Consider the following 15,845-nt stretch of genomic DNA (forward strand, 5'->3'; position numbering starts at 1 on the left):
TTGCGACACACATTTAATAGGTGGTACTGTTATAGGGTCATTTGGCACATTTACGTAGTTCCTATATTTACTTGCTTTTAAACAAACTCTATGGACTCGAAACATTCATCAGATTTTTATTCGTAGCAAACCAGTTTAACTGTGTAATAGTGAAGTGCAATCCAGTGCAGCCCTGCAGTGTAGTGTAGTGTAGTGTAGTGTAGTGTAGTGTAGTGTAGTGTAGTGTAGCGTAGTGTAGTGCAGTGCAGTGCAGTGCAGTGCAGTGAAATGTAGTGTAGTGTAGTGAGGAAACAGTTTACTGTAATATTGACGGAAAGCGAGTGGAATGAACAGATCAAAGACTGGGTAAACATGAAAATGTGTTCAGAAACTTAACAACTAATTTGAACTGATATACCGTCAAAATTTGATATAGTATGACTTTGACGACATGTATTATCTCACCACAAAGTAAAACATGAAAATTGATATGTGTAATTATACATTTGTTAAATTCTTTGATGTAATGAAAATACATCAAAATTTGATATAGTACGAGTTTGTGTATATGTATTATATCTCACACTTACCAAATTTGATATAGTATGACTTTGTGTACATGTATTTTTATTATTATTATTATTATTATTATTATTATTATTATTATTATTATTATTATTATTATTATTATAATTTGACTTTATTTAAACTCGATAAATTGTTGAGCCAAAGGCTCTTCTCACACAATGTCGAGTATCTTTAAAATATTTACAATCTATACATTAAAATATAACATTAAAATATCACAGGAAAACGCCAGAACATATATAAAATACAATTGAACATAACAAACATGACAAATAAAAACATGGACAGAAGCAGCTGACACAAATAGACAATTGGGAATTATTTACACATTATGTTTAAAGTGAAATTTGCATTTACTTTTAAAACAGCTCAGACTACAAGATGTTCTAAGTTCATGTATTACATCTCACACTTACCAAAATTTATATACTATGACTTTGTGTATATGTATTATATCTCACACTTACCAAATTTGATGTAGTATGACCTTGTATACATGTATTATATCTCACACTTACCAAAATTGATATACTATGACTTTGTGCATATGTATTATATCTCACACTTACCAAAATCGATATACTATGACTTTGTGTATATGTACTATATCTCACACTTACCCAAATTTATATAGTATGACTTTGTGTACATGTATTATATCTCATACTTACCAAATCTGCTATAGTATGACTTTGTGTATATGTATTATATCTCACACTTACCAAATCTGGTATAGTATGACTTTGTGTATATGTACTATATCTCACACTTACCAAAATTTATATAGTATGACTTTGTGAACATGTATTATATCTCACACTTACCAAACTCGATATAGTATGACTTTGTGTATATGTACTATATCTCACACTTACCAAAATCGATATAGTATGACTTTGTGTACATGTATTATATCTCATACTTACCAAATCTGCTATAGTATGACTTTGTGTATATGTATTATATCTCACACTTACCAAATCTGGTATAGTATGACTTTGTGTATATGTACTATATCTCACACTTACCAAAATTTATATAGTATGACTTTGTGTACATGTATTATATCTCACACTTACCAAAATCGATATAGTATGACTTTGTGTATATGTACTATATCTCACACTTACCAAAATCGATATAGTATGACTTTGTGTATATGTACTATATCTCACACTTACAAAATTTGATATAGTATGACTTTGTGTATATGTATTATATCTCACACTTACCAAATCTGGTATAGTATGACTTTGTGTATATGTACTATATCTCACACTTACCCACATTTATATAGTATGACTTTGTGTACATGTATTATATCTCATACTTACCAAATCTGGTATAGTATGACTTTGTGTATATGTATTATATCTCACACTTACCAAATCTGGTATAGTATGACTTTGTGTATATGTACTATATCTCACACTTACCCAAATGTATATAGTATGACTTTGTGTATATGTATTATATCTCACACTTACCAAATTTGATATAGTATGACTTTGTGTATATGTATTATTTCTCACACTTACCAAATCTGGTATAGTATGACTTTGTGTATATGTACTATATCTCACACTGACTCAAATTTATATAGTATGACTTTGTGTACATGTATTATATCTCACACTTACCAAATTTGATATAGTATGACTTTATGTGTATATATTTTATCTCACACTTACCAGATCTAATATCTGTAAATCATTTGAAAATCGATTGAGAATACGACCAATAGGAGTTGTGTGGAAGAACCTCATGGGAGCATGAATGACATTGCGAAATATCTGACTCTGTAATCGTTTAGATCCTAGTATACTGAAGAGAGCAATGCATAAACACTGGACTACAACAATACCAGTAAAACCCACTATCAATAACGTGTAACCTATGGTGTAGTACCTTCTTGTCTGTGGGTCTGCAATCTGTAATCAAACGGAAATTTGTGTTTATGTGTTGTATGCAAGATCCTGAATGACAGGCAAATCTTGAAAAAAATTGAAAATCTATGAAAAATGAGTTAGAAATAGGAGGATGACGTGGCTTGTTTAAGTAAACTTGGTACATAGATAAATGACTAGAAATACTTACCGTGACATTGTTTACAGCATCTAACTCAAACTGTGACCAATTCGACAACCATATATTCACCCACGTATCGAAGCTTACTGCGACGATAAACAAGACCATGATCAAGCAAACATAAGGTAATCTAATAACTTTTAAATAAGTCCAGAAGACCTTCCAAGATGGTTTGGCGATGGCATCTTCTTCTTTCGACATAAACTGACCAATGGATTCTTGAGGAATAAGCACATACATGAAACATAACATTGAGATGACACGACACAACACTTCACTTCATTGACTAGTAATATATTGAAATTATATAAATTTAAAAAACAACGCAAGATCATACAAATGAATTAGTATTACCACTTGGTTTGTCAGGTGTACTTTCTCCCTGTACTCCAGGAACCACAGGGACATCAGAGGCACTTCCAGACCCACTTATTGTGCTAATGACTGCCTGCCACTCTTCGTATTGCCCGCCCTTACAAATTGCGTCCATGGTTCTTTGGTGGGTGATACTACCATTTTGCATTACTACAGCCTTTTGAGGTAAAATATAAAATACAGTGTATTACTAAATGAGAAGACTAATGCCTATAATGCTTTGATTTGCCTTTAAATCAACGCGCTAAAATACACATTGATATAACCACTGGACACGTCCTTGGGCTGGCTGGACGTTATATAAATCGTAAAGCCTTTCCAATGGCAATTGCAAATCGACTCGTTAATTAAGTCGAATGTTCCCGGCTATCATAATTAGACGCCATACCACACAAAATATCAAGTCCATGAAAATGGGAATTTTATTGAAATGTTGATTGTTCGATGTAATCGTTCATAGGTTCTGAATGCCTGAATTATCGAACAGTCACACTTTATCCTTTAACCATACACTCAGATCGTTCTAGCATGAAGGGAATGGATCAAATCAAAACTACATACAGTTCTTTACCTCACCAGTCTACTTTCTAGAACGAGACTCACTTCTTCCCCCAGTCTCAATACCCTTCCATTCTAGCCTTTACTGAATGAAACATTATTTAAAAATACATATTCATCAATGTTGTAAACTAATATATTTAAAAAAAATAACAGACCAATACTCAAAAAGGTGATGCAGCATAACTCTAATAGAAGTGGTTCACATTGAAACTATCAAACCCGACCATTTAGCGTCATTAGCTAAACGATCATCAGCACATTTCTAAAGATGTGATGACATGAACAGATTGTCACAATATGCCAGACTATGCTCAACGTTTGTTTAAAGCTGAAACTCAAAGGAAGTCTAATGCTGTGTGCGAGTGTGTGTGCGCGTGCTGGGGGTGAGGGTGGGGGTAAACATGGCTATAACAGCATGGTATCAACAATGACCGCATAGCAAAGCCAATATCATTAAATCATTGTAATGTAATGTAAAACTGTGTTGCCAGATTTCTAGCGAGTACACACACCTGTATGACATATGACATATCTATCTCTCCACAAGCTTAAGGAAAACATTCATTTTATATATTTTCCTTACCTTTCCCTAGGATAGTTCAGTCTCTTCTACCAAAGTTAAACTTGTAATAATGCGACATATGAGTCTAAAATTTTGTTTACCTTTACAACACATATTCGACAATTATACTAGTTAATAATTAGAGTATGTTACTATTAGTATGCTGTTCAATGTGATATTGATATTTACCTGATCTGCGTTATCAACATATTGTACTTGGTGTGTAACCAAAATGACTGTTCTCTTCTCTTCAGTCAGAAATGTCATGATACATCGTTCCATTATGTGTGCTCCAACATGTACATCCAGGGCCGACAGAGGATCATCCTTTAGAAAAATAAGAACTTGAATTTTGACGGTGACAAATATTAGCATTTGACTAAATGTTCTGTAACATGTGTCCTTAGTCACTTAACTAAGCTTTGCAAACAGCTCTACCTCAAATAAGAGAACACAATATAAGAATTTAAAACTTTCACTTTATCTTTGAAGACTCATTTTACTAACTGTCCATTAAAACAGATTTTATGGATTGGTTATTTTTTCGGCCTGGGGTTCGATGGCCATCGACCCGACAAAAAGTCTCTTGCCCCTCTTTAAAAGCCCAAACACATTGACCACTCCTATTATCTATTTCTAAACATATACAATAGCCCCCCCCCCCCCATTCATATGCATGTCAGGTATTCCATTCTGACTGAGTGAGTGGACTGTTGGACCACGTTTCACATATCGGTTTACAAGACAAATTAAGACTATCAGGCTAGGCGAATTTAAAAAACAATGTTTGTTTTCGATAACTCCACCGACCCTAGTTTAACCCATCGATCCTAAACATCTTTTAATATTTTAAAACAAAAAGATAAGAAATTCTATATTTATCTTGACCTGACGTCTGTTTTCTTTCCCACCTGACGTGTGTACATATTTCATCGAACTGTCACAGAAGATGTATTCTGACTGACATTCCGTTTGGATTTGGATGGAATAAATATACGAATATAATTTCAAAATCAAAAACAATCACAACGATTGAGATACTATTATCGGAAATACGCTAATATTTTATTTTTCCTAATTAGCAAATAAAATGTATAGACCGGGTTGAAATATTCGAAAAGATTTAATAGGATTTTGACAGAGAAGATCAGGGGAAAGAGTTGGAGGTGAGGATATGTCATGGGGAGATATGGGTGCTGAGAGGTTAGAATCTCTGGTGGGGGTGGACTATTATGGGTATTTATTAGGCCATCAGACCCTTTCGATCAATAATTTGCTAATTTGATAGCACCTATATCAGAAACTATTCTTTATACATATACATGTAGGATTCAAAAGTTCTTTAAACAGTAACCTGGTCCGAATTTAATGCTATCATCACAGTATAACGTCAACGCACATGACGGTTGGATAGGCGGTGTTGAGGAATGTGTTTACTCTACGATTCTTTTAAGGCACTTTTATGTGTTGTCCATAGCCTTTTAGGCAATAATTTAACCGCTTTCATAGACAGTGCCTTCTAAGGTTATCAATTAATCTTTAAAACTAGAGTTGAAATGTTTACGAAAATGTAATAATGTCGTGACAGTAAAAGGTTTAACTTAAGTAGTAGATCTGATTGTTGATTGACTAAGCACCTTCCATTCATCTGTCATAATGAGATGAAGACCTAATTCAAATGCACAAAAATATGATTATTTTATTGAGGTGGGGGTGTCGTATTTTCTGTAATGTTTCAGAGTCACTTTTAACCTGTAAGGATTTTTGTCAAAGTAACTCTTCTTCTCTTTTACTTTATTTCAGTGATGTGCAGAAAGTCGAAATAATGATACAATTTTTTCAACAACAACATTTTAAAATACAAAACATTGTCATCTAACCCTGCAGGTCTAGTGTAAATCGTGTCATAGCAATATAACCATAATGAGGGGGAAAATACGCCCATTTGTGAAAGTAAATGGAGTGAATAGTGGGTTTAAGGACAAGTGACAAGTGTGGCTGATGGTAGATAGAGATGTGCCTCCAATGTATAACAGTTTTCGAGCACAGTTCAAGTTACATAAATTAAACAATGTCGGTAACCGATGGACGTGTTATGCTCTGTGCATGATAACATCGTCTGCCAAGGCAAGTTTGGATGATATTGGATCATGCATGTTAGAGATATGACGACGTTAATGTACGGCTTGACAAATAGATGGTCAGAAATTATTTTTCAATATCACATTCTGAATAGTACCTGGTAAATTCTGAAATTTGTGTCTGTTCACTATTAAGCATTAGACATAGCAATGGAGAAGCCTAAAATCGATAAAAATACATACCAGTATAACCACGTCACTCTTTGCGTACACTGCTCTTGCTACACTTATTCGTTGTTTCTGTCCTCCACTTAGATTTATACCCTTCTCACCTACTTCTGTCATATCACCTGCCGGTAGCATATTTAAATCGTGCTTCATGGCGCACACCTCTAATACTCTCTGGTACCTTGAAATGTAATGTAAGGTCAAGATAACAATAATCAATAGAATGAGTAAAATAAGCTTTTCCATTGTTTGTTGTCCACAAAACCTGTTATTATCAAATTGGACTATGTACCGTGATTCTACTTCATTGTTTGAAGACATTTTGCATATTAATTCTTTCATTTGCATACTAAATGATTTTATATTGCAATGCCCTAGCACTTTATTTCACTTTAATTGGGTGGCTAACAAGTTTGTAGATTAGTTCAAGTATCATTATTGCACAGAACAATAGAACATAAGTATATCCAAGCATCTATTAATTAATCAGCATGATAATGCCACCAAAGTCTTACTTCACTGACCTAATTAGCAAAAATGTATAATTTATAATACCTCAAATCGGGATTTCTTCCATTCATATCACTTTCCCTTCCTATACGCACTGTCAAGTCTTTTTGTTTGTCATATAAGTTTGTCATTATTAGTAACTTTATGTACTTATATGTACCCAAACTTTGGACCAGGGTCGGCGGGCAATACTGGAAGAATTATACTTGTATTTGAGTAAGAAATAAGAAAAAGAGGAACAGAAATAGAGACACGAGTGTTTAGAACGCCCTCGATTTTTTTTCACTTAGAGTACCTTCTAATAAATAGAATAATATTGTTGTTTTTGCTACCTGTAGTCCTTGTACGTAGTCCTTGTAAATATACGATTCTAAACGCGCGGTTTCAGAGAACCCAATTCTCATATGCAACTGAGGCTCAAGATAAACGTCGAACTTCTCATCTGCCTAAATATAATTATTAGATTAGGTTCACTACAAATTCGACGCTTATTGCAATTAGTTGCAGCAACTGATACTGAATTTGACACAGCCTGTCGAAAACGTTCAGCGCGTGCATCATTCTCATGTTGGAATTATTTTCAGTGCTAAAATTTCACACTGCAGTGAAATTCCTGTTTTCCTTGATTTTGTGTGTCAACAAAAATCTCGACTGGTCCGCCATATGATTTGACCCCCTAAAAGTAACTTTTGAAAGCTGACGTCGTACCGGGGTATCACCCTTTCAAGCAGAGCCAAAATCCTTACACTGATAAAATGTTCGTTCGACAGGACATTCCCAACTGGGGGTGCGATTTCGGGTTCGAGCATCACCAGAAAATCGAACCCGTCAAGTGTGCGATATTGGTATTTAAGATTGGTTACTGCTGCCTGATGTCATACCCCGTTGTATGTATGACCAACATCGACCATGAGACACCCTCACGTGATGGTACCATTGTCTGACTGTGACTTTCGTTCAGTCATTTTAATTACATTCATTATGTTCTTTCGCGATTCCGAGCTCTGAGCTCGAGGGAAAGTCGAAAGTAAGCTTACTGCATACTGGCTGGTACATACAAATTGTCATCGATAATGTACATGATTTTGAAAATAAACAAAATTTATTAAATAAAAATAAAAGTACCTCTACATACCAGACTCCTGCCACCCAAGGATGTATGCAAAATAAGGGAGCGATCAGTTTTTACCACCGGGGTGGGCCGGTGACTTTTTTGTTCACGTTGTACTTAAAAATAATTATATAGGTCGTTTATTGCAGTCCATGGCCATTGGCCCAAAATGCAATACATTTACATAATTACATTCACTTGTTAAAAGCAGAAAAAAGGAAAACAAAATGTCGCTCACAACAAAGAATCTGCTTCTTTCCTCAGAGAAAGAGCATGAAAAAGAAATACAGCCAACTTTTGCAATATATCTCCGTTCTCACTATGCATTATTTCAATAAACTTTTCGTAGGATGGTGGTGAATAATAATAGGCAGGAATATATTTGTTGCGATATTGGTTGAAAAAGGTACATTTCAGAAGAAAGTGGAATTCATCCTCAACTTCTCTAAAATCACAAAGTTTACAAATACGATCCTGTCTCTCTATGCCATATTTTCTCTCACTTTCGATTTTTAAGCAATGTGCAGAACACCTGAAACGTGCTAACATCTTCCGATGTTTGTCAATGGTAACAGAGAACAAATACTTTTCAGGTTGCAGCAGGGATTTCAAATTTCTGTAATTTTCTAGTTTATCTAAGGTTGATATTTCACTGTGCCAATTTAAAAATAAAAACTGTTTAAATCTAGTGGTGAATGTGCCTATAAAAAGGTCTATATTGTCAACTTCCTGTGCGTCCCATACATCTTGTAAACCAGAAATAGAGAGTAAGGTTCGTACTTCTCTGACCCATGTACCCTTATATCTTAAACCAGAGTTTTCAATTTGGTAAAGCATATTATAGCATTTTTTTGGGTATCTATAATTTGGCATATTTACAAGTTTGGCCCAATATTTAATACATTTTTTTGCTGTTATTAGATATATTGGGTATCTCCCACATTCACCAAGAACAGCACAATTTGGAGCGCAATGTGGAAGCCCTAAAAATATTCTGCATGCTAAAAGCTGTACCCTTTCTAGTGACAAGTAACTTTGAAAACCCCATAGTTCAGATCCATACGTCAAAATTGGTGAAATCATTGAATCAAACAACTTAAAGAAAGTAACATATGACAAGGTACCAACTCTATTACACTTGCTCCAGGCGTTTATAAAAGCTTTTCTGCCCTGTTGTGATAGCAATTTGGTGGCTTGAAACCACTTTAAACGACATGATAACAATAATCCTAGGTATTTGTAGTATGAAACAACTTCAAGTGCCTTCCCGTTAAAAACCCATTTTTCTCTCTTTGACACAAATCCCCCATTTTTGAAAACTACTATTTTTGTCTTAGATAAATTGACAGTCATCTGCCATTTACTACAGTATTCACTTAGAGTGGTTAATAATTTTTGAAGTCCTATAATTGTGTCAGAAAACATTACAACATCGTCTGCAAATAGTAAACACATGATTTCAACTAAGTCTGGGGACAGCTGCACTCCACGCTGGCCAGTAACATGGATTTCCCTTGCTAATTCATTGATAAAAAATGAAAATAAGAAGGGGCTAAGCATACACCCTTGGCGTACGCCACTGTGACAGTTAAAATATTCAGTATTACCATCACCTGTTCTCACACAAGACTTGACACTGTTATAGATACTGTTAAGCATTCTGAACATCTTTCCCTTCACACCACCTTTCAAAAGGAGATACCATAACCTCTGACGTTCAACCGTGTCAAACGCTTTAGAAAAATCGACGAATACGCAATAGAATTTCCCCTTATTCATTGTCAGATACTTCTGGATAATTGACTGAAGGATGAATACATTATCGACAGTAGAATAACCTCGTCTAAAGCCAGCTTGCGCTTCGTCAATTTTATCGAAAGCCTCTGCCCAAAATGTAAGACGCCTGTTTAAAATCCAGGTAAATATTTTACTAAAGATACTTAAAAGAGAAATACCTCTATAGTTATCTGGTACATTAATAGGTCCTTTCTTGTGAATAGGTACAATTATAGCTTTTGACCATTCTGTTGGAAATAACCCAGTGTCTAAAATTCTATTGAACAAAACATTTAAATATGGTACAAGAAAATGTGAACAGGTCTTCATAAATTCGCCCAAAACTTTATCAGGTCCTGGTGATTTACCATTTTTCAGGTTTGCAATACTACATAAAATTTCCTCGTTTGTAATAGGACCATTCAGAATATCATAGGTCAAATCTCCTTCAATAGGGAAAACGTCATCAACTGTAGATTCTAACAAATGGGTAAAATCATCCGATAAATGAAAAGGTGGGGGTTCAGAATCATTTTGGAACAGCTTACTAAAATAATTGAACCAAACATCTGGCAGAAGAGAAGGGGTGCGTGTTCTAAAAGAAGTAATTTTATGGAGAGTATGCCAGAAACGGGTTGGGTCGTTGATAGAAGTAGCCAACTGCTTTCTACGAGTATCAAGAAATTTTCGTCTTTTTACATTACACATATTTTTAAACTCTGATCTCAGTCTTTTAAAACTATTGAGAAAACAAACGTTACCCTCAGAGCGAAATTTCCTCAAGCACCTAAACTTCTCCAATTTTAATTTTTTGCACTCTGAGTCAAACCAATCGGGTTGTTTTCGCTGGCGTTCTTTACCCAAGCTGTACACTTTCTTGACCATATTACACTTAGATGCTGCGTCATCAAAAATATGTTGAATGGCTGACACAAAATCGTCTACCTCAATATTGACATTCTCAATACAATTGTTTAAAAGAGCAGTAGCGGAATCTGACTGACAATGATTAATGAAAGAATTTCTCTGAGCCTCGTTCCAAATGTATTTTTCTGCAATAGGCCTATGCAGGATCCTGGGTTCTAACTGACGCCATAAAACTGAAGATAACTTAAAGTGAAGTGGAAAATGGTCAGATTCAGTACGTAAACCAATAGAGAAATCATGAATCTCATTAAACATTTGAGTGGAAACCAAGATGTAGTCAACGACACTAGCCCCATTGTGTGAAATGCAAGTGAAATCACCTTTATTAGCATCTGACCCCGATCTACCATTTAAAATATGCAAATTATACGTAGAACAAGCAGTGAGTAAGGTGCGACCAAAAATGTTTACTGTGTTATCTTTTGAAGTGCGGGGCATATTGAAACAATCTGTATTATAATTAGGCATATCATTGACTACATACTTGGGGTCATCATCAACAATGTAGTCAGCTTCAGTGCCAGTACGTGCATTGAAATCCCCTGCCACAATGATGTCTACATCTGGCAGTTTAGAAATAACTTCTAACAATTGGGTTTCAAATAAGTCAACACCATTTTCCGACTGCAAATTGTGATAATATGTTGACTTTTCTGGGGGTATATATACCCCACAAATTAAAATGTCTTTGATATTGCTAATTAAATCTCCATTTATGAGAAGGAATAAACAATCTTTCATATCACATCTGACTGGTGTAATATAAGGCAAAATATTTTCTTTTACAATAATAATGATACCACCGGAATATCTACCAGAAGCTGCTTTTCTTGGACGATATTTACTGAAAACTTTAAAACCCGGAAATATATCGTCAAATTCCATATCACTTTCCGCCCAGGTTTCCACTAGAATAATTACATCATTGAGTAACAAATAGTTCGCAAAGTCAAAATCTTTAATCTTGTTCTTGAGTCCTCTCACATTCCAAAACATGATTTTCAACATTTTTGAGCCGTGGCCGATTCCCTATTCGGATGTGCACATCTCTGGTTCTCTAGTACGGGATCTTGTAAACGGACGCTGTGGTGCAATGGAGACTGTACCTCGCCTGTATGTTTTCCGAGGGTTCTGACTTTCGGTACTCCCGACAATACTTGAAACAGCAACTTCTTGTGCATTCTGTTGCGCAATATGTTCATCATTGTTTTCGATAATCAATTTGCCCTTTTTAAAGTATGCTTTTTTGCCCTGGCTTCTCAAGTTGGAAAGTGTTTTTTGTTGTCGTTTCGTTAAGTCATTTCCAATTCCGACATTTATTTTCTTTAGATCATCCCTTGCAGCGAGAGCAGTCACTTTGTCTGCACCATGATGGAACTTGACTAATGTTGGTCTTGGTTGCGGGCCACGTCGGATGCCGGTGCGATGGGCTCGGGCGATGTCCCGATTTACCCAGGTTTTACCTCTAACTGTTTCATTCAAGATTGACACAACTTTTTCTTTTATACTATCAAAAGTCTCTCCTGGTTCTTCTGTTATCCCATACAGTCGGACATTGTCTCTTCTCGAAAACGATTCAAGACTGTCTGTATCCCTCTCAATGTCATTCAGTTGTTCTATCATACTTTCTACCTTCTGGTCGATAGCATCAATGTCAAGTCTGGTGACATTATTCTCTTCTTTAAGGTCATTTATTTCAGAACTCATTTTTTGTGTCACTTGTTGAAGTTCTGACAGCTTATGGCTAAGACCGTCACAAGTTCTTTGAACAACAGTTTGCTTGTCATTCAAAACAGACATCTCACGACTAAGTTGCTCACCGACCTTGTTTATTTGCGCTAATAATTCCCCTTTAATAGACTCCATTGCATCGATAACATCAGACTGGGGACCGGGGTTTAGTTCTATGTCACCGGCTAACTGCAAAAGTTTTTTGACTAATGGCTTACTGATGACAGATGCCAAACATGGCACCTGTGAGTACATTCCAAAGTCAGTGCCACTGTTGGTTTCTTGAAACGAAAAGTTCGCAGAATGACCAATTTCACGTTCAGTACAAGAATCATAATTTTCATCTAGTAGCAACATACCATTTTCTTGGAGCCATAATGACGACATGTTTACGCAGTTTAGTAGTATGTCCGTGCAAGCAACCACATACCATACCATGACGACACAGGCGATCGTTCTGTAGGCAAGCTGATTTGCATATGACCATTTTGAAAAAGGACTGTACAAGTGCAGTTGAATATCTCTCCAGTTTTTAGGATGAGTGAAAGTCCCAATCTTGGCTCTCCAGACTTCAACGGAGACTCCCATGGTTTTCTAACACAACGGATGTGCTGAGAAAGACTAGCTTGCTGATTTCGAGGAAATACACAGAAATAGTTGTAGAGCGATCTGAACATGCAAGTGAACAGTTTGCTGTACATCACCATACTTAAAAATAATGACCCCCTGCCATTCATCCACAAAACAATCCAATCCCCCTTTGACAAGTAAAAAACACACTGACTCCCCCCCCCCCCCACCGACATCTGTTGGCCAGAAATATTCTTCTTGTTCTAGGAAAAGACACTCTAGATTCTCAAAGCACAATGCAGCACACAGCATAGTTAATTTTACTTGTTACATTTACAGTAATTTTAAGTGTATCTGGTAAATTACTATCCCAAATCCATTGTTTCACATGTATAAAGCTCTTTAGACAGAAACCCTATGAGAAGTATGATTGTCTGTTCATGGACATGCAAGTTAATATAATTGTAAACCTGTGGGTTTCAGTAAGTTTCAAAGTAGGGAGAGAACTGGAAAATGTAAGGGGAGAAGTGAACGTGAAGTGCATTTCGAGCACCATTCAGAAGTAAAGCACAACTTATTATATCATAAAAATATTACTAATTTTAGGGTTTCAAAAGTTTCACTCATTTCAAGTCATATTGACACAAATAATAATAAAAATGATCACGTAGAAAGTGAGAACATTTGTGGAGATCATGCAAAGTGGAGGTCAGTTACTATTTAGAGATACAAATTCATTAAATTATATGAAAGTTTTATATATATCTTCTTTATTACCTACTTATTAAATTTACATTGTAGACAAAATAAATGATACATTTTTTGAGGTAGGTAAAAGGAGACCAGAAAATAGCTACTTGCTAATCAAGTCTGTCTCCTTAGACACTGTAAATAATATTTAGAATGTGTAACTGATTGAATAGTTGATTGGAGCCTACTGTACGATCCCTGGAAGTTATAGCTCTGGCTGCCATTTTTTGTGTCTCTATTGGCTCAGTTTGTGTGCAATGCAACATGTTCAGGTCAATGGAGGCACAGATTTTAGAGTCAGTGCATCCAGTAAATTTCAAGGTATTTCATTTCTTATGTGCTATTACATGTACAGCTACACATGCAAGTTTTATACCACATGATGACACAATGCAACTAATGGCCTGCAATATTGAGAAGTCATTACTAACAAAACTGTTGTTTTATGACTCCATGTCATATGCTTGGGATGTATCAAGAGACAGAGTTTATGTTATATTTGAACGTATATTTATAGCCATTGTCTATGTTTTATTGTATGCACATACATTTGTTGTATGGAAATTTAAGTACAGCAGGGTGGTTCATGATTTCGTTCAGTTGTTGAAAATAAGGTGACCCCCTTTTATTCCCTTTGTAAATATGATGACCCCACCCTTCTTAGAGTGCCAAATTGAGGTGCCCCCTGAATAACCCCCTGATTATTATTCAAGTCATATTGACTTGAATAATAATAATAATAAAGATCAAGTAGAAAGTGAGTAAAAGTTGGGGAAAACATGCACAGTGGGGGTCAGTTACCATTTAGAGATACAAATTCATTAAATTATTTGGAAGTGTGCCTCTATTGGTATGGAAATTTAAGTACAGCAGGGTGGCTCATGATTTCGTTCAGTTGTTCTTCACCACATGCTCTTCGTCTCAGATGAACATGGTTCACACGTTATTTTAAAACATCCTTAAAGAATAAACGAATATCTTGGTGTATACCAAGTTAACAGTAACCTCCTAAGCTACACAAAAAATTGTTGTTCATATTATGTAAGTTTGTGCACTGCAGTATTGTATAGTACTGTAGAGTTATATGTACTCTGTACCGTCCGACTCCAAGAACCGTCTTAACAGAGATTAATCCGGAGTTCGTTCTCGGAGCACATATATTTCTAGAGAGTGATCACCATAGATAATCGAAAGTCTAGAAAGAGTATTGTTGCACATATAAATGTTTTCTTGTGACATTTTGGAAGTGCAAACTATGTACGTATATACAGTGTGAGGGGGAGTGATATATGTCCATGTACATGACTAAACATTTGTAACGGAAAAGACGCACCAAGAGGGGATTTTGACGTTAATTTTGGCAGGAAAGTGTCCAAGGGGACGCATTAGAAAAAAAAAACTGACCGCAACTTCTGCCTGTACGAATAAAGACTACACCAAATTTGATGATTCAGGTAAATTAATTGCTAATTTATATATATTTCAAAAAGGCATTCGACTCTGTAAATCGATGTAAACTGTTGCATAAACTTTCAAAAATTGGAATTAGAGGGAAGATTTTATCTATCATTCGTTCTATGTATGCCAACGTCAGATCTTGTGTTGCAGTAGTTGGTTTTATATCAGATCATTTTTTAAGTAAAGTAGGTTTAATGCAAGGGGAAGTTTTATCTCCTACATTATTTTCTATGTATATTAACGACTTAGAAATGGGTTTTCTAAACAATGATTGTATACCTCTAGAGTGTAAATCTCTAAGTTTATTCTTGTTGATGTATGCTGACGATTTAGTTTTATTTTCGGAAAGTGGACAAGGATTGCAGCAACAGTTAAATTACCTTTTGGATAACTTGAGAAACTGGAATTTAGAGGTCAATATTGAAAAGACAAAGATTATGGTTTTCAGGAATGGTGGTAGACTGAGAATTAATGAGCAATGGGTTTACGATGGACAATTTGTTGAAGTGGTTGATAAGTTTACTTATTTAGGAATGTTGCTGAGTTATAA

The 15,845-nt window shown here is 35.3% G+C and overlaps 1 protein-coding gene across 1 annotated transcript in view; it reads right to left on the reverse strand.

Annotated features, from left to right (window-relative positions):
• Window positions 1–15,845, reverse strand: part of LOC144443710 (ATP-binding cassette sub-family C member 9-like) — a 66,259-nt gene that overhangs the window by 25,426 nt on the left and 24,988 nt on the right. Inside the window, exons 13-17 of the mRNA XM_078133253.1 lie at window positions 6,478–6,643; window positions 4,343–4,480; window positions 3,010–3,187; window positions 2,665–2,873; window positions 2,259–2,498 (exon numbers count right to left, since the gene is read on the reverse strand). Coding sequence (XP_077989379.1) covers window positions 2,259–2,498; window positions 2,665–2,873; window positions 3,010–3,187; window positions 4,343–4,480; window positions 6,478–6,643 — 931 coding nt within the window. The remainder of the gene's footprint in view (window positions 1–2,258; window positions 2,499–2,664; window positions 2,874–3,009; window positions 3,188–4,342; window positions 4,481–6,477; window positions 6,644–15,845) is intronic.

The sequence above is a fragment of the Glandiceps talaboti genome, chromosome 2 (genome assembly GCF_964340395.1).
Source record: "Glandiceps talaboti chromosome 2, keGlaTala1.1, whole genome shotgun sequence".
NCBI lineage: Eukaryota > Metazoa > Hemichordata > Enteropneusta > Spengelidae > Glandiceps > Glandiceps talaboti.